At 43.5% G+C, this 19,268-nt stretch overlaps 1 protein-coding gene across 1 annotated transcript; it reads right to left on the minus strand.

The window, feature by feature from the left end:
• Positions 1–3,894: 3,894 nt before the first annotated feature.
• Positions 3,895–19,041, minus strand: fbxl20 (F-box and leucine-rich repeat protein 20). The gene is made up of 15 exons (XM_062407964.1): positions 18,598–19,041; positions 14,643–14,704; positions 13,796–13,850; positions 13,553–13,627; positions 12,950–13,044; positions 12,756–12,824; positions 12,571–12,666; positions 12,289–12,415; positions 11,280–11,354; positions 10,669–10,799; positions 10,236–10,296; positions 9,568–9,612; positions 9,426–9,482; positions 9,104–9,316; positions 3,895–7,177 (listed from the first exon to the last, which is right to left on the minus strand). The coding sequence occupies exons 1-15, from the start codon at positions 18,637–18,639 to the stop codon at positions 7,070–7,072; spliced, it is 1,311 nt and encodes a 436-aa protein (XP_062263948.1). The 5' UTR covers positions 18,640–19,041; the 3' UTR covers positions 3,895–7,069.
• Between the last annotated feature and the right edge of the window lie 227 nt (positions 19,042–19,268).

Genomic DNA, 19,268 nt, shown 5'->3' on the forward strand with positions numbered 1-19,268 from the left:
CCAGAGTTTTAAAGCCGCTAAACCTGAGAAGTAAAATTACGCTGCTGGCCCCGTTTTACTTTGAAACCTCCAGGGCAGGGTTTTGGTCTCGAGGGGTAGAAAACTGAGATGTCTGGAAACAATGACGTAGACTCTCAGAACTGTTTTCAGATTGGGGCCAAGAACATGGATAATCAGGTACAAGCATTGCTGACCGTGTTGTCTTTGCTAACAGCCATTTTAGACCTGTTAGTCGAAGCAATCTGCGACAAATGCATGTCTCCTGGGACATGCATGGCTTTCAGTTGACACACCCAGTATATGTATTTTTAGGCGTGTAAGTATATGGACGAGGATTTAAACTGATACCGAGATGAAATGCTTGCGTGGACAGAGATAGTTTAAAAGAAGTAGTAGGATGGATGTAGCCATATAAATGCGAATCTTACTGAATCATGAATTGTGCATCGAGGCTGGACATATAATTGTCCCCTACGTGTACATTGTGGCCCTTTTATGGCCCCTGATTGAGATCCCACACTGTATAGAGACAGTGGGCGGAGGACATTATTGCAGAAGTTTGTTGACGAAGCTGTGAGTCAGAGCAGTCATCTCCTCCTTCAGCGGAATGAAAAGAATGACCCATATGGGACGAGCTGGACGACTTTCAGTTTGTCTCCGAGCTTCGGAGGAAATAGCCACAGTTTCTACTCTGCTATCAGTCATGCTGTGTTCAGTCCTGCGTGTGCCCTTTGAAGCACCGTGCACGACGCTGCTGCTGTCTATATTATTGTATATTACACTATATCTGTACAGGAGAATAGTGCCTGTCTAATTCCAAAGATACTCCCTTCTCTCTCTAAGCACTACCCAAGGTCAGGTTAAAGATAACGGGCCAACCAACAGTACGATGTAGTGTCCACGTTGAGGGACTTCCATATCTAACAGATGCAGACAGAGAGACACCAACTTCAACTCATAACTCTTTAACTCGTACTTTAACCTTAACTGTCCAATAGGATCTGAACACCTACATGTAACATAGAGAGTGACAGCAGTTCTAGCCATTCATGGATGTGCTGTTGGAATGGATGATGCAAGGAGGGGAAGATATATTCGGATGCTGATGGAGACATCTTCAGACGTGGGGGTGACAATTACTCATTTTACTCTATTAGCGTTTGTATATTGTTCCACCTTCTGGTCTCCTTGATGCATCAAGTCTACATTAAAAATCTTCTACACAAGACATCAGCTGCTGCCGGAGTTCTCCTTTCACCAACTTCCAGAAAACTTCCATAACAATGCCCTGCGGAGCCGCAGAGCCTCAGTTTGCTGTGATTTGTGTAAAGCAGCTGCAAGAAGAGGCCGGAGGATAATTGGTTCTTCTAACTCCGATTCTAAATGGAATCTCATTTCCACCATCCTGGGGTTTCGATTAATTCGCCCCTTTTATGAAACACATGAAAGATGGCAGAGAGTGGAGTGATAAAGTTGTGCACACAGCCGCTGATTTCTGGATCAACCCGGGGACGGCGCAGAACAGGAAAAGGTAATGAAACAATGGTGTTTTCAAAGGGATTTCACTGCAGCATTCGGAGTCTGACGCAAAGAGGAAATAGTCCTCAAGTTGATTAAAGTGTTTTTCTTTCTGAATCTGAACTGCAGCATTTCACGTAAGCCTGACATCAAAGTTTGCTCTAAGCCGCCAGAAAGACTTTGGTGTGGGTGTGTTAGAGAAACGAGACAGAAGAGAAGACGGTCTCACTGTGTACTCGTCTGTTATCAGACTAATTATTGTTTCACTCAGAGCCAGGGCACTGCAGCAGATAGCAGAGTGACTGACCGCTGAAAGGAAAGCTGTGCAAAGGAGGGGAGGAAGAAAAATACAAAAAAGAGGTTGCAAGAAGTAAAAAAAAAAAAAAAAAAGTTATTCTAGTGTATAGGAGGAGGATTTGCTGTCAGAAATAAACAGAAACACAATGTCTTGGTGGGGCGGTGTGCAGTGAGCTGTGATTTGATCTGTCCGTGCTCCAAAAACACACGCTGAACTGGCGGGCTGCTGAAGCAGGGAGACAGACACACACACACACTTCAATTTCTCCGTCTGAGCCCCCCATCTCTCCTCCTCGATGTGATACCCCAGGTGTCCAAACACGGCTGCTTAAAAGTGAACCTTGGAAACACATTGATCTCTCAGTGATTTGGAGACAGAAGGGGGGGGGGGGGGGGCAGTAATGAGGATGAGAGGAGCAGAATGTGTCCCAAGCGGCTGTAGACAGATCCCGGCCCTGACAGCGGTCGTCATGGTGCAGCCACCAGAGCTGCTGCTCTTTCCGCTGAGCTAAATTGATGCACACCATTCGTCTGTGCTTCCACCTCAGACGCGTGTGTGTACGTAGGCCGAAACAAATATAGAAAGCCGACTCTGCATGCGAGCTCCAAGAGCCCATCAGGTCACTAAAGCCCCCGGGAGTATAGCATCTTCAGCCACAGACTAATATAGGCAACACTTCTTTAAGTGTGAGATTCTTTTGAATGTAAATCTCAAGGGAAGCCTATATGTGAAATATATTCCCTACATGGAACAAGGACAATGGACCCCTTTGTTTACTTAAAGGAAATTAGAGACTGATTTTCACATGCCAATATGAACAGAAGGGAGGAGTACAGCAAGCAGAACCTGGTCCAATTTTCATATTAAACTATAAATACATCCGACTATTGTTCTACAATGTGCAACTGTTATTTTACAATACACTACGTCACGCCTCATACCTTTTTGTATCTAATTTATCCAAATATTCAATATCTGGAACTTCATCCAGTTGCGTGCAATATCCCAAAGTCCGTTTGCACCATATCTGTCTATTTTTCATTTTTTCCTTTTTTATTAGAGAAAGCTTTTGTACATGCTCAGGTTACCATAGCATTAATAATGACATCCGTGAGCTGGATCAAATGTAATTTCGTTCTACTCTGCACTGTCTTGTGTGGTGAAAATCAGAATAAGGTGAATGTTGAATCTTCTAAAATAGATTTTGATAATCCAGCACTGCATTTCGCATGAGACCCAGAAACACTGTGAATAAGCCCCCAGAGTTTCCACTAAGTGACTGTGAGGAACCGCTTTCCACCGGTGCAGTAAAAGAAGTGTGTTTAGATGCAGTTTTCTTGAAAATTGCTGTGTTTGTGAAGAGAACAAACAGAAGCAATAAGACAAAAGATACAATTCTAAGACTGGTGATTAAGAAATCATTTCTTTCTTTGTTTCCTCAGACAAACAGCAGATGAAGAGCATCACTGGGAAATTGTTTCCAGTGAACAGACAGAAATATAAAAATGTCCACTTTTTTCCAACTCCTGCAAGAGCCCATTCACTTCAGTTGTTAAGGACTGTGGTTCCCAAACCCCCTGGAGGGGCTCGCAACACACTGAAGAGGATCGCATGATGGTTTCCAGTAATCAAATACAATTTACAAAGGAGGACTTGAGCCATTGAGTTGAAAACAGATTGTCGTTAAATTGGGAGTAAATGATTGTGATGGTGATTTTTTTTTTGCTCATATAAATATGCATGAACCAACTGCAGAGATAATAGGGGTCAGACACTTAGATTTGTGGGGTTCAGAGGATGAAAAGTTTGGGAACCCCTGGTTTAGGGGGTATGGTAATGATAATGACTGATTACTTATGGGACAGTGAATTATTTCCTATTGAAAACAGCACACTTAACTCAAGCCCAGTTCAGTGTTCGCTCAATTCTACAAAGTAAAGCAAATCAAATGGATTCAGTGAAAATCTGACTCCATCTCCATCTCACTGGTTATAACTGGCTCATTGCTGCCATCTACTGCACCAACAAGGTAAACACTAGAACAAGTTCAACGCCAGAGAAAACTAGGCAAGTCTTAATAATATAGGTATATATTTATTCATACGTACATATTCATTTATATCGGTTAATTGTAAAAAAAAAAAAAAAAAAAAAAAAAAGAAAAGAAAAGAAAAAAAGGAAAAGATTTACAGTAATTTTATGAACTACAGTCATCGTCAAAATTGTTTTTGAAATTTCTCTGCTCTCAATCTACCATGGGCACACGCTGTAGATTCCTCTCCTGCCCTCTGGATCCAGAGCGTGGACACCCGTCATCTTAGTAAACTGGTGAGAGTGAAACGAAAGGACACAGAGGTGTTTGATAATGTCAGGAAAGGTCAGTGCGGGGTTTTGCTTTGCAGAGACGCGTAGTGTACTTTGCACCACTAAGAGGCTGAAGTCAGGTTAGTTCCTTTTACAAATAAAACCATCCGGGGCAGGTGGAGTATTATTACCTGTAATCCAGTCAAAGTGTTGGGCTTGAAAGCACATGTCAGCTGCACTGGTGACTCAGCTTGTGCCACACACACAGTGAACCCTGTGACTTTTTATTTCCAATTGTCTTAACCCCAAACTGAATTAGATGCCTCCGCCATTTTAACTCTTTGTTGTTCATCCTTCCGTAAAAACCCCTGCTCAATCAAAACAGATCAGAGTGGATCACATCGGTTTCATCTCAGTTTGTATTATCCGGCCCGTTGTAGCTGTCAAATCATCAAGTGAATAGAATGATTATAAAAGGTTCTTGCCTGTTGGCACGAATGCTTCAAACCAGAGAGCGATCCACATTCCACAATGGGTTAACCAATTTATACCTTGATTGATGTATTTTGGGCGTGGTGCATTATGGGATGGCGGTTGTTGGAAAAAGCAGGCCATGAAAAAATTAAACTGGAGAGGAAAAGCACACTTATGGGAGAAAAACCTGTTTTTGCAAGAGTGGCACACGATGCCCGAACAGCCATCTTGAGGACTTCTCTGTGATAGAAACATTCAATAAGCTACATCATACATACATACATGTCATCATCAACTCCCTCCTCGATTCACATAAAAATATCCAACTCACATTTAACATTTATTACAATTGCACTGGTGCCAACGCTTCCTCTGGACAAAGGCTACGCTCTGGACATTTAGTAACAAGAAACTCTTAATAAAAACACAAACTCCCTCAGATCCGAACTGAGGATCGGAAGAGGGCTCGAGAAAAATAGGAACTCAACTTGGAGACACTGAACTCGTGACTTCAAACACAAAGCAGGCGCAATCCAAACCACACCAAAAACAGGAAAAGAGCAAAGAAAGAGAAAAGGGTAAGAGATCCAGAGGAAAGGGGAAAGAAGAGCAGTAAAAAGACACGTTTATAAAATGAAAACGGGAAGAGAAGAGACACAGAATAAAGCAGGTGCAAGTGCAGGAGGAGATATTCCATTAGAAAAGGCTTCAATACTTCATAGGGCAGGGGCTCATGTTCAGTATAGCCCTCTGTTGTGACAAATCATTCCATCAGATCTGTCAGCGAGACAGAATTGTGCGCTCAGAATTCCGTCGAATTGACTCCACCGGTCTGATCTGGTCGTCATCTCCATCAGAGTCTCTGGTCCCAGACAGACGGTGGGGAAGGGGGGGGTCACAGGTGGCAGGGTGTTACACACTGTCACTACGTACCCTGCAAGGCCTCATGGGAGCTGAGGAGTTGCTAATGCCACGCTGCCGCTGGGGCACGTCCTCTCACCGCTTGCGTGTTGGTTCACCAGTTCCTCGTCAACAGGAACCATCGCCGATGCAAAAACGAGAGCAAATCAAACTAAATGAAAATATGATTTGTTTTCGGTTGGCTTTATCTTTCCATTGTCCTGTTCCGACAGCTTGATTTTCTGTAGTGATGTTTTTTGTTATTTTTCTCCCCTCTGTCAAAAGACTGTCTTTAAAACTTTTTCTGCCGTTGACGTGAGCTTTCACTGGTCAGCATCTGCTCACTTGTCCGACTCCAGGGGGAGTATTGGCTCCTTTTTAACGCTCCGGCACATATTCTCTCAGTTTCCTCGGAAAGACCCATCAACATCTCCCGTGATCATCTGTTGTGTAGCTGGCTTCGACTCTCGGACTCCCACGGTCCTCATATATGTACAATTAGATTTTAAAAAACTAGAGGTGTTACATGCAACATTTGGCATCTTCTCAAGACCCCGCTTGTGAGTCTCAATTGGTGTCACTTTTAGAAAAATATTAAAACTGTCTTTCTTTTCCCTCTTCAACATATTGAAGCTTCTGATTGTAACAGAGAGAGGCGAGGGTACAGGTATGGCAAGCTCAGTGTATGCATTCAAGTGAGGATTTGGATTTTGTGTGTGTGTCGTTAGTAAAATGTCTTCGATGGTGAAATTGTGGTCTTTTTTAAAGTGTCTCATAATTGCTTTACTGTAAGTGCAAAGAGCTGCAAATATATATTTTCTAAAATCACATGACAGGCTTTCGGCTGCTTTATTGGAGGCTGCCCCATTTTTTCTTTTTTTCTTCTTTTTTTTAATTGAACATCCTGCAGAACAAAACTCACACAGGTCTTACTCAAGTGCCGGTCCCGTCTAGAGATAGCGGTTAAATGACCTTTGACACTCAAGGGGAAATGTGTGTAAGGGGTTAAGTCGGGATCTTTCAGCCTATTTAAATATTCTGCTTGAAAGCTGTCGCTGTAATTTGTCTCAAAGTGCTAAGTTATATGAAGAGTCTCGCTGCTTGCAAATACTGGATGATTATTTTGGATGTGAAGATCTTGTTGTGCAATTCTTTAAACAATTCTGTTTCTGCGTGACTTGATAATGCTTGAAATCAAGATCGATTTTTACATTACCCTCTTTATAATACTGGTTTGTCCGTTGAACGCAGCCCAGGAATGCTCTGACATTCTTCTGAGACTGAATCTCTGTGTACAGGTGTGTCTGCATCTCAGCTCGTGTAGAAGGCAGTTGAATGCGTGTTTGTGGTGGGGAGAGCTGGGAATGTTTTTGGGAGAGTTACCCAAGACCCTGTGGCGTTGTTTGTCTCTCTCCCTCTCTCTGAAGCTCCAAAAAGGGGACACACCAGCATGTACTCGTTGACAAGGGGCCGGCGTTTGGGGTGGACAGCGGGTCGTGATGGGTCAAGGGACAGGCTGCGGGGTCCGCGTATGAGGGACATGGGGACAGAGGAGGAGGGGCAGTTGTCTTTACATCATAGCAGGACACAGCAGCGGCAAAACCTCTGACGGCTGCCCCCCACCGAGGGGGGCGGAGTGACGGGAGCGAAGTACGCGTGCACTTTGATGTTAGGCAGATGGGTCTGTGGTGGAAAAGAAGGACACAGGCGAAAAAGTGTTAATGGTTCATACAAAAGCTTGGGCTACATCCATACTACTACGTTGTCGCTTGAAATCTGCATTTTGTCCGCACAATCATCTCGTAAGTTTAAAACAGCAGAACAGCTGTTAGCGAAGACAAGAGGGTAATTTGATTAGGATTATTATGTTGACTTCTAAAACTGGTAGCTGAGGCTGATGCCGCTGTAGAAGATTAATTATAACATTAATGTTTGTATTCTTCCGGAAGGGGTCATGTGATAGGAGGCTAATGAATCAGCGAAGGGGACGTCTCAACAGAAAAGACAAGCAAGCAGTTTTAAGTATCTACTTTATTGTTTCCACCGTCTCGGTTTCTGCCCTTCAGGACTAAATAAACAGGCCCAGTGCCCAAACTCAACAGGCTCAGCAGCGTTTAACAACCTCTCAGTTTTAACGGCTCTTAAACTCCACTGAAGTGTCATGGCCAGGCATTCCTGTAGCAGAGTTGATGCATTTTCAGATGAAAACGTAGTAGTACGGATACCATAGCTTCTTACATCAGTGGCAACACTTTCTCCGACATAAATTATGATTTATATCAAAATAAAAGTCACAGATGAGAAACCATTGAGGCCTGCTCCATTTGTACAGAGTGTTCACTCACTGCTCTCCAGGAGACCGTTTGGGTTTCATACATTCATTTTGAGTCTTCATGTGTGGGTGGAGTGGTGACTCAAACATCAGAGCAAAAAAATTGAAATTGATGGCATTTCAGCAAGAGGAGACAAAATGGTCCCTTTTTTGACCTTATTCAATATGACAAATCCATGTTTTCAGGAAAAACTGTCCAAGTATCTGCAAACTGTCAAGAACTGTCAAGAACATGGACTGTGATGGAGGTTTACCATTCTGCATATCACAGTGAAATCTGAATCTTTCTTCCTTTGCTTTACAACTGTTGCTCCACTTTGTATTAGGTTCAGTGTGGCTAGTGGTAACCACAAGTTGCACTGTAGCAGCGTATATGCTCCTGCATCATTAATGTTGTCTACTGTCATGTTTTGCCTCGGTGTTGTTAGTGTTAAATAAACTACACTCCTAAAAATTGATGTGGTTGATATTTGTACAAGGTATTCCTCATTTAAACACTAGTTCGACATTCTGGGAAATACTGAGCAAATTGTATACTTGTTGCTGAGACTTAGCTGAGAAGATCAATACGTCTCTCAAGTGTGTAAAGCAAATATGTCGCCTCATTTTGCTTAGCTCAGCAAAGAAAGGTGGCAGAAAGCTAACCTGACTCAGTCTGAAAGAAAACAAAACCATGTCAAACCTCCACAGCTCCCGATTAAGAGATGTCACTGTGCCTGGCCAAGACACAGTCCGGCACATAACCCCAATAGTACCAGAATATGATTTACTCCGTTTTTTGTATTTTGTATTGTGATTTTTATGTCCAAACCCTGACTAAACCGTTGCCATAAAGCAACATTGCAAAAACTTCTACGTTATTATGAGGCGTGGACCGTCACAGTTTGGGTAATCAAACACTGCACACAACTTCCAGTGAGGCGGCTAACACTAATATCCAACGGTAAGTCAACACGGTCTTATTTTGTTAAGGGTCCGTTCTCACAAGTTTATCACCTGATGGTAAAATGTCCTCACCATGGCATCTACTAATAATCTATGAGAAATTTTATTAATTTGTGGTAAAAGTCGAGTAAACCGAAACTAATAGAAGTGCTTAGTTAAGTGCATGGTTGTCTCCCCCCAACACATTGATTTGGCATATCCTATTAATCTGATTGAGCTGTATACATTTGTGAGACTATATTGGAGCATGTTGAGTTTACAGCATTGGTGATGACAGTTCATTCTGCCTATGAATCATGGCTTACTCACTGCCGTCAGCCCCCACAACTTACCCTTAGTCTCTTGATGCCCGCGCGGGTGATCTGCTGGCAGTCGTAGAGCTCGATGCGATCCAGACTATGGCAGTTCTTCAGGTGCTCCAGCGAAGCGTCTGTGATCAGGGGGCAGTTGTCCAGCTCGATCACCTCCAGACGGTCGTGAGCGCATGGGCCGCTGCCAAGATGTCTGATGCCATCATCGGTGATCAGCTCACAGTGGGATAGACTCTACGGGAACACAGCGATAGCAACGCAGGAACTCGATGACTCAACCGTTTCTTTGAACAAGCTGGGATTTGGTGCTACAGAAGTAAAATATGTTTCAAGTGACACTCACTAGGACTTGCAAACGAGGGCAGTGGATAGACAGCTGGATGAGGGTTCCATCTGTGATCTGATGCGAAGGTGGAAAAACAACCATTGTCATAATTGAAAGCAATAATAGAAACATTATTTATGTAGTCAGATTGTTTATTTACCTGGACGCATTCTTCCAAATCCATTTTCTCAAGCTCATGACAATTCTACAGCAGGAAAAACAGAGACAGCGTTATGAATTAGTGTGCATTTAGCTTTTTGTGACCAAATCTTGCAGACATAAAAAATGATCATAATCTGAATTTTGAACATTAAAGTCTGGTTGCTGTGTATTTGTATAGCTGCTGTCAGACATGCACAGAACACAAAATAATCTCCTGACATTATCCAGAGTGGCTGTTTTTGAAAACGCAAATGTCCAAGTGAGAGGCTCCAGATTTTCCTTCCCCCATGTCTGAAGTAAAAACTCCAGATAATGTCAGAATGAGCTCATGTAAGAAAACAGCAAGACATCCTCCGGAGGATTCCCCCTTGAGTGAGCGGATGGAATTTCTAAACACACCACAAATACAAAGCTGACAAACACAAAAGAGAGACATATCTCCAGGTAAGAAAAGCGGTTCCATACACATAGAAGACAGTGTCGAAGATGTCGAGCTATTGTTGAAAAGGGCCGGTAACGGTGTCGATTTGCTGTTGACAAAAACATGTGATCTCTGCAGGGAAATGAATACCTAACAGAATGTCCTGCCTCTGCACCAACCCTCACCCTAATGCTCCAGGGATTTCTGTGTTTGACTGTGTGTGTACAACTCATAGACATACTCACCCTTGCTAATGTAGTGAAACCCACATCTGTAAGCTGGGAGCAGCGGGCTACTTCTAATATTCTGAAAGGAGGACAAGAGAAAAGAGTTGCACACTGGCAGTATCACTTTCTGAGTTTTTGTGCTGTGAGCATAGACTTTATTTTAAAACGTACTAGAGCTACAGCAGTAAGGCTTTATATAGCTTTACTGCAGAAAGACTCATATTAATTTAACTTATTCATGATTTTCACAGTATTTTAAGCTTTTTTCTCTTTTTCTAAATTTAACCAAATTGTTTCTGCATAATCTCAAAAAAGCTAAAATCATAAATTAATTTAAACATCAGTTAATGTCACAAACATGATGGAGAGTTAAAAGTATTTAACTAAGTCTAGAAGGCCAAAAAGTAGTTAAGTTCAGTGTGTGCGTGCGTGTGTGTGTTTCAAGGTTTACCTGAGGCGAGGGCAGTTCTGTCCCAGGGCGTGAAGGATGGCGTCTGTGATGTTTGCACAGCCTGACACACACAGAGACTGCAGGCGGTGACAACCTCTGCAAATTGTGATGAGGCCCTCATCTGTGATCTGCTGCTCGGAGAAAGACAAAATGTGTTTTTGTGAGGAGTCTTCCACTTTGAATGCAAAAACATACCAACTTTTCCTGTGCTGACTGATGGGGAAAAAGAATAAGTGTCCCCTGTCTTTTTCTTTTTAAAATTTGTAGAGAAAACTCTAGAGGAGATAGACAGAGGGAGTTGAGGTAAAAAAACTGACTGGGCAAGGCCAGAAAATGGACGGTAACAAAGAGGAGGAAGAGCTGGGACAAGATGAGACCGAGAGTTCCTGCGGTGTGAGATGAGATGATGGAGGAGTGAGACACTATTGAAAGAAGGCAAATTGTAAGAATGGGTAAAATCACAGAAAAGTATCTGGATCGTCGGAGGAGGCCACGCAGACTCTCGGTTATATGTGCTGGATGGGACTGTCTACAGGGAACTTTGGGTTGACTAGCACAGTGTGTACTTGGTGACCATCATACATTCTCTGAAAATGACTTATCTTACTTACCGAACACGTCTGCAGGTTGAGCGTGACCAGCTCTGGACAATAAGCCCCAATGTGCTTCAGAGCCTCGTCTTCTAGCTGTGAAAGAGGTCAGAGGAAAGACATTGGTCATTTGAAATCAAACGACACTGGAATACTGAGATCCTCCCACTGAGTCCTTCAACGCCTCTTGGTATAATAAAATACAATTCTACCACACAACACAAACCACTACAGCCTCTACATCTACAGCTAAATAATCAGGAAGTTGAGTCAAAACTGTTGGTAGCTCAGTGTTTCCTCTGTATTGTGTATTTTATCTTTTAAATGAATGATATGTCACCTCACAGAAATACATGGGGACCACTTCCCACGGTAAAGTTGAACTTTGACATAACAGGGAAGTCCCATCTAGGGTTTTTCTGTTAAATGTGCCTGCTATGTTTTTCCTCAGACATCATGTGCTGCACAGGAAGTCGTACATTTTGTGTTTGTGGTACCACAACGTTGTTCTGTTTAGTTAGAATTACTAAAAGCCAGAGTGACAAAACACGAGAAAATACTGAAGCTGTAAAAGTTCACTCTGCACCTACAAAGTCTCTAATGGAACCAAATCATTTCCACATATCAAACTGCTTTCAGAGTTACACAGTTAAATGTAATAATCAATTCAATAATGATATTATGGTGCCTGTTCTAAACCTAAGAGGTTTGTTCAGCAATTGAAACCAACTCACAACTTTTCAACATAAAAGCTCAGTAATTCTGATTGTTACAAAGTATTGCAACAATCAAATGAAGGTTGTGCTGTGTGAGTGAAGTGAAGTGAGTGTATGAATGTTAACACTTGTGAATGTCTGTCAGTCTTATATGGTGAGCTGATAAGGACAAATTATCAAAATGGTCTGGCAGGCGAGATACTATAGCCACCAGTTGCTGTAGGTTGTCCAGGGACATACAAGAAGTTAGTTTCAACTCTGTCCACGGATTAAAGGCACACGGCCCAGGCCATGGTCTGTATCTCCAGCAGTACCTGTGTGCAGCCTTTGAGGAAAAGGCCCTTGAGCCCAGGGCAGGAGCGCACCAGGGCCTGGATGCCATCCTTGGTGACCTGATCACACCAAGAGATGTTGAGCTGCTCCAGCAGGGGACAACCCTCACTTAGAGGAGAAGAAAGAAGACAAAAGATGCAACGGTCAGATTTCTACAACAATTGTATCAACTGTCTCTCAAACTCTGTCTCTTCTGAAGTTATATTCCCTCAAGAAATGCATACAGTAGGATCCAAAGGTCACATATTGCTGAGCCTACACACCTGAGAGCTTTCAATGACAGGTTGGTGATTGAGGTACAGGAGGCAAGGTCCAGGTGCTTCAGCTTAGGGCAGAACTTACTGAGGCTGTTACAAGTGCTGCAGAGGGAAAAGACAGTAAGTGTTTTGAAGGGGAGATACTGCGTCATGATTCATAGGCAGCTGTGTTACATGAACCACACACACACCTGTCAGTGATCTTGGTGCAGCCATTCAGACTGAGAAGCTCAATGTTCCTGCAGTTCTGTGAGAAAGTCCTACAGTAGAAAAAAAAGCCCAAAGATTTTTTTTAATGGCTGTCAAACTTAACATTCCTCTTTTTCTCTCAAGGGTCTGAACTAGAACAATCATTTCTGTGGGGCTAGGTTCTCACCAAACTCACCTCAGGGCACTGTCACCCACACCCAGGCACCCCCGCAGGCTCAGCTTTCTGAGAAACCCCCCACATCGCTTTGAGATATTCTCCACCACCCGGCCCTGGAACAAAAACAATCCATTCAGCCTGCTGCATTGACTCGGACACCTTGACTTCAAAGCTAGGGTTGGTTAGCCTGGAAAAGCTAGTAAGAGCAGGCTACAATATGCAAGCGATACATTCCCACCCTCTCCCATTGGACCTCTCGTCAAAGCTACGACCCCAAAACACATGAACTCAAACTGCCTGACAACATTGCTGACTTCTCCATGACTCTTACTATCTTTCGGCTATTGCCTCTGCTTCAGCGTTGTCTGTCTCTCCAGCATGAAGTCATGTGTAGTTAAGGCACAGTTTTGGTTGTGTTTATTACAATCGTGCAGGAGACACAGACACCAGCTTTTCTTCCTTTTTTTCTCTCAGACAACTTTATATATTTATGGCTATCGGGACGTGACGAGGATTTCAATAAGTAAGTGTTTCAGAAACCAGGGGTGACGATACACAGCAAACTACTGAAGTTGCAATTTAAGAGAGAAGTAGATGGACGGGTAGATCGGAGATGCTCACCTCAATGTCCCTCTGAAAGTCAAAGAGGTCAATTCGTTGCCAGTTGCTGCCGTCCAAGGCCAGAACATTCCAGGACTGAAAGCAGGGAGGGAGACACAAACGTTAAGGGTCAAGTCTTTTTTTTTTTACTTACAAAACAAACCTACACACACACACACACACACACCACACACACACACACACACAGAATACAACAATCAGAGTCACGTACACATGCCTACACACTCGTGAACACAGACTCACCCGTGAGACCTGGGCACAGCGACAGAGTGTCACCACATCCAGAAAGGAGAAGATTCTGGAAGACAGACAGGGGAGGTTTTAGAGAGCCTGATCCCCGCTGCCAGAAGCTTCCTCTTTGCATTTGCCTCTGCATCAAACTCAACCCTGCGTTTGCTGCCGCTCACGGCACAGGGATGGGATTTAATCAGCTAATATTGACAGCAGGATAGATGCGTTTGCCCCGTTTGCAGGATAGCTGCATCAAAGTGGGGTCCTGGCAAGGAAGACGCACAATATGATGCTAATGAACAGAGCTAGAAACTTAATTCAGGATCCTTCAATGCGGCAAAAATCTGTGTTAGTGTTGAAGAACGAATGGGGTGAGTCCCAGTATAGCTTGCCAGCCTCACAAATCAGGGTTGTTGCACCTAGCGATGCAGCACAGCGTCAGCAGCCGCAGAGCCGGCAGCTTGGCTGGCAAGGCTTGAGATATGGCCTTCATTTTCTGTTTGCTCAGGCACACAAGTTTTTTCTTTGTTGTCTGAAATCAATCAGCATCAGTTTTTATTACAGCTTCAGCACCAGGGGGAGCAGGGGAGGTGGGTACAGAGGGGAAATCTGCATCTGAGTGGTTATTTCAGAGGCAATATTTGCAAAAGGCCTGGTGGGCATGCAGCATACGAGTGGGAGATACACTTTATGTGTGTGAAGTTACAAAGCAAATTGTGCCTTTGCGCATGATCTGATGTGCAGCAGGGGAGCGATAACAGGCAGGGGAGTGCGACGCTTGTTACATGCCGTTTCCATTCACAAAAAGTATAATAACCCTGCAGGGAGTCTGACTGGAGGGTTTCAAAATGCAACTCACCGCAGCAACAGCTCCTTGGGCAGCTTCTTATTGATGACTGCCTCGTCACTGTTTGTGAACATCTGTAAGAATGCAATGGATAATGTTAGTTCAGTGTCAGCATGGCCGCCCGCCCTCCTCCATTCACTAGTCACCCAAGGACGGCCCCAACACGTAAGCAAGGATAAATGATAGTAATCTCATTAGCTGAGATGGCGACAATGTCAAGTCTTAATAAAACACTGAGGATGAAGCAGACAGGATTCCGTGTCTTCCCAGCAAGAACAACAGGTTTGACTGTTGACTGCAGAGCGGTGATGGCCTCTGCTTTCTTCCTATCTGGTCTTCAAGCATTTTCTTTCGTCAATTCCTGGGTTGTTTACAGTGTTGGGTCTGTCCCAGTGTCCAAATCAGCAATGTACACTTTTACAATATATCTCTTGTGAATCTCAGACGAGACGAACAGCTCGAGTTCCTAGTAACAGCTAATGAATTTCCACACAAATAGATGCATCATGTGTGAGCTTAAATACTAGCCTGTAACCTACAGTCAAGGCTGCAATAAGCAAAAAATTACATAAATTAGCATTTATTACAAATGCTCACACACCCACTTACTGAGGACTGCAGGGTTACCATAACGTGTGGTAAATCATACTCTGATAGACTATAAAATGCAATTATGCTGAGACAATGGCATTTGGGAGCATCCACTTAACCACGACTAGGCGAATGAAGCAACATCTGGCCCAATCCTTTTTCCTCCATAGATTTAGAAAGATAAATCTAAACCATGCGGGGACCGGGTAATTGAAGGGTGGGGGCTTTGGTGTGTAAATAAAAAAAAAGTGCAGGAAGGCATGTTATTTACAGAGGCAAACATCTGTGACAAGATCAACAAGGAATTTGCAAGTTGTCCTTGTTTGCACTTTCTTACAGGTACAAAAATAAATAAGACTCTGTGACCCAAGAATAAATTAAGGTTTTATTCATTGTGCTTAAACAAAATAGCAAATTAGCATATTTTCAGGGAGGATCCTGTGTGCCATTTTTTATTATGGGCGTTTATCCTTAAACCACATTCACAATAGCTCCAGACTGTGAGGGACTTGAGCAGACATGTGCACCAAAAAAACAAGTATACCAATGTGAAATGATTAACTGGAACTTTATAGAAAAGTCAGTTCTGGGTCAAAGCCTCTCCCGGCCGCTCCATGTCTCCCTGTTAAACATACAAACTCCAACACACTCACAGACACACAGCTGTCTACGCAGGGGCTGCCTGCCAGCACAGACATGTAAAATTCGAAGCGAGAAAGAAGAGACAGACATTTGCCATTTGGATTTGGGGAGAGCTGCCTCAGACAGCTAGCCTTCCACAGCACTAGGCTCTGGCCAAATAATCCAGGGCCATTTACAAAGAACCAGATGCACATGGTCAACGGGCATACACTGTCCCCTTTTGTAATCTAACATAAAATGAACCTGATGCTGCATGAATGTGAGCATTATGTTTTCTCCACTGGTCAGCTATAGTCTGTGTTGCAGGCCCTGGCAGGAGGTAAAAGGCTGGGCAAGCTGTTACCTCCAGCTACTGAGCAAAACAAAAACTGGAAATATTTTTAGAAAAACATTTCTGGTTTCTTGAAAAGACCCCTTCTTCAGATTAAATTGATATTGTGTGTAGCATATATTGACACTGTATAAGTGGCTAAAATGAGCTCAGTTATTTAGTTTAACTTCCACTAAACCCAATGTTCAGGACTAATAGACATGTGTAATACCCAATGGTCGGATTGTTTTGTTGTTTATAGATAAAAGCTTCTTCAACAAACTTAAACACACAATAATATAGCAGCTCTGCGATCACAATGCGGCCTTTATTTTAGTTTTTACCTTTTTAACTGGGAAAATGACATTTTCAAGCAGTCATGTGTGTTTTGTTTTTACAGCATTGTAGTGCTTTGTTAAGGGCTGGTATACAAGAGTTCAGTGTCTACAGCCAGAGCATGAAAGAAAGACAGAATATAAGAGAAAACAACCGACCATGCCTTTCAAAGTAAAACTCCTAATTGGCAAATAAACCAACACAATAGATGTCTCGCCAGTTAGTGCTTGTGATGGCATAGAGGAAAAAAGTTAAAGATTTAGTGCCAAGCATAATTTATTTAGCTGTGTGTGCTAACAGTGGGTTGAATTTTAATTCATTTTGGTAGATAAAACTCAAACTAATCAGTATTGTTTTTTAAGTCATCTGGCTCTTTTTTGAAGACAGAGGATTGGTTTAGTGATTCTTTCCCCGCCCTTCCACACAGTACGTCATAAATGGTAGTATGAAGGAACTGTATAGGGTATATACAACTTTTGCAGTTCCACATTCAAAACATGAACACACATTAAACTTGCATAAATGGCAGCACTTATTTTAAATGGGCTGTTCTCTTGACATGAGCTACTGGAGAAGTATTTTGTGTCATTAGTGAATCCCCCTTAAACAGTTCTACAATATACTGCGTTTTTATTGGTGCAGAGATTTATATTAACAGTCTATGGTGCAGAGTGAAATTAGGTAGCTGTGTTCATCCCACTTAGGATTTTCTCGTCAACCTTTTTCCTAAAATGAAACTGAATTGTTTTATTACTGTTCACATCTGATGCTAAAATATGAGTAGGACACAAAGGGGACATGTTCAACTCCATCCTCAGACTGAAGGCACACTGCCCTGCCCCCACAAAATATTGTCTGCCTCTTTATTTATGTTTAGGTAATATTCAACGCATTGCGTGTCCAAATTGCACCAGATTTACAATGCATGTCTGTGGGCAGGCAGACATTTGTGGGACTAATAAATGCCACACCCAACAATCTCCCTTCACTCAAGATGGGCAGCATGGTAAAAAATAAAGGGTGGGTGATTTGCGATTATTCGCTTTTACTTTGAAAAACAAAGTAGCGCCACTTCCGAGTGTCTCTGTTGTGCCATGGCCCGTGAACTTCACACAGCGGCTCTGCTATAGCTGTCGGGCCAGAAGGTAACGGCCTGGATCCTCTGAGTCGTCAGCTGTTGCTCCGTTAAAAATAAATAAAACCACGCACAAATCCCACGCTAACCGGGGATTAAACTACAGGCGACACGGGGCCAATGTCACCGGCCGGACGTGTGGCGTTACTGCGCGAGCTTCAGCCCCCAAATAATAAAAACAAAAAGCAGCTACGCTTGCGTCGCTGCGACACAAAGTTTATAATAAAATCATTGGGACGACATTAACAAACGTGTGCGTTTGTACAGGTGCTATCTGCTAGCATTGTGCACCATGTTGTGTGGTGTTGCATGTGTGCTAGCTTGGGCCTGCTTTTGCAAAGTTGTGTGCTAACATAGCGAGAGTGTAGCATCACAACCCGAGGCCCCCTACAGCCGCAGCGGCCGTGGACAGGCACAACACTCGCTTGACAAACATACAAAAGTCACATAAGTAGATATGAAGACAAATCTATATATCAGCTTCTGTTTATTTCCAAACTTGAGTCAGTGAATGTCTTTTAATGTTTTAATAAACGTGTTACTATCTACAGGGGCTGTCCTCGGCGTGCTCCGTAGCCTCATTGTCTTTGTTTTGACGGCGCAAAAGAAAATGAGGACAATATTTTAGACACCGTTTTAAAGAGAACTACCAAATTAACAGCCGGACAACACGACAGGAGCTGCGGGGAAACACCGAGCTGTGTCCCGGGAGGCTGACACGCCGGGCCTCGGCTGTGTCGTTTCAACAAAACAAGCGATTGACCTAATCCCAAACACCGACCGACTGCGGAAGCTGCATCAGCCCGTCGCCTTCACCGTACGCGCAGTTTTGCAATAAACACAGCGACTGTCCTCACGCAGGCCCGGATCCGAACGTTCACAACAGCCGCTTGAATGCGAGGCGACGACTGTCAAGTTCACATCCATGGACGGGAAAAAAACAAAACACTCACCTCAAACCGGCTCCGGGAAACACCATTTACCTCCTTCCCCATGTCGGGACGCTGACGGCTACCGACTCAGTGAACTCGGTGTAGGCGCAGTGAAAAGCAGACACGGGCCCTCTACCTGCCGAGTCCCCTCCACGACTATCATGCTACCGTCCTCTCGGTAGCTCCGGGGCTGCGGTGCCGCTGGGTCTCGAGCAGGAACGCAGACTTTGTGATAATACACGGGCTTCAGGAGGCTACTGGCACCAGCCGGCCAATGAGCCAGTGGTCGCTCTTCTGCTCGGTTCGTCCTCACCTCCTCCTCCCCCCTGTGCAGCCTTCATCCATCCACACAAAAGCCCGACATGAATACGAGCTGGTCGACTACCATGGAGCTGGTACTACGCCTACATTGGAAATAATACATATAATGTCGCACTGGGGCACGAATAAGTGCTAATTCCCCCCAAACAAATTAATATTGACACTGCCTTATATTGCCTACTTGTTGGCTTGTCTCATATTGAGACAGGGCCCCAGCAACAAGCTCAGGAATAAATACAAACATTAAATTCCTTATAATGAATACGTGGATGAAGGCAACAGGATGTATTAATAGTTTTTTAATTAATCTGTGAAAAAAAAAGTTGTATTTCAGGCACAACGATTACAACAGTAGTGAGAATATACAAAGT

Source organism: Platichthys flesus, chromosome 16 (genome assembly GCF_949316205.1).
Source record: "Platichthys flesus chromosome 16, fPlaFle2.1, whole genome shotgun sequence".
NCBI classification, from domain to species: Eukaryota; Metazoa; Chordata; class Actinopteri; order Pleuronectiformes; family Pleuronectidae; genus Platichthys; species Platichthys flesus.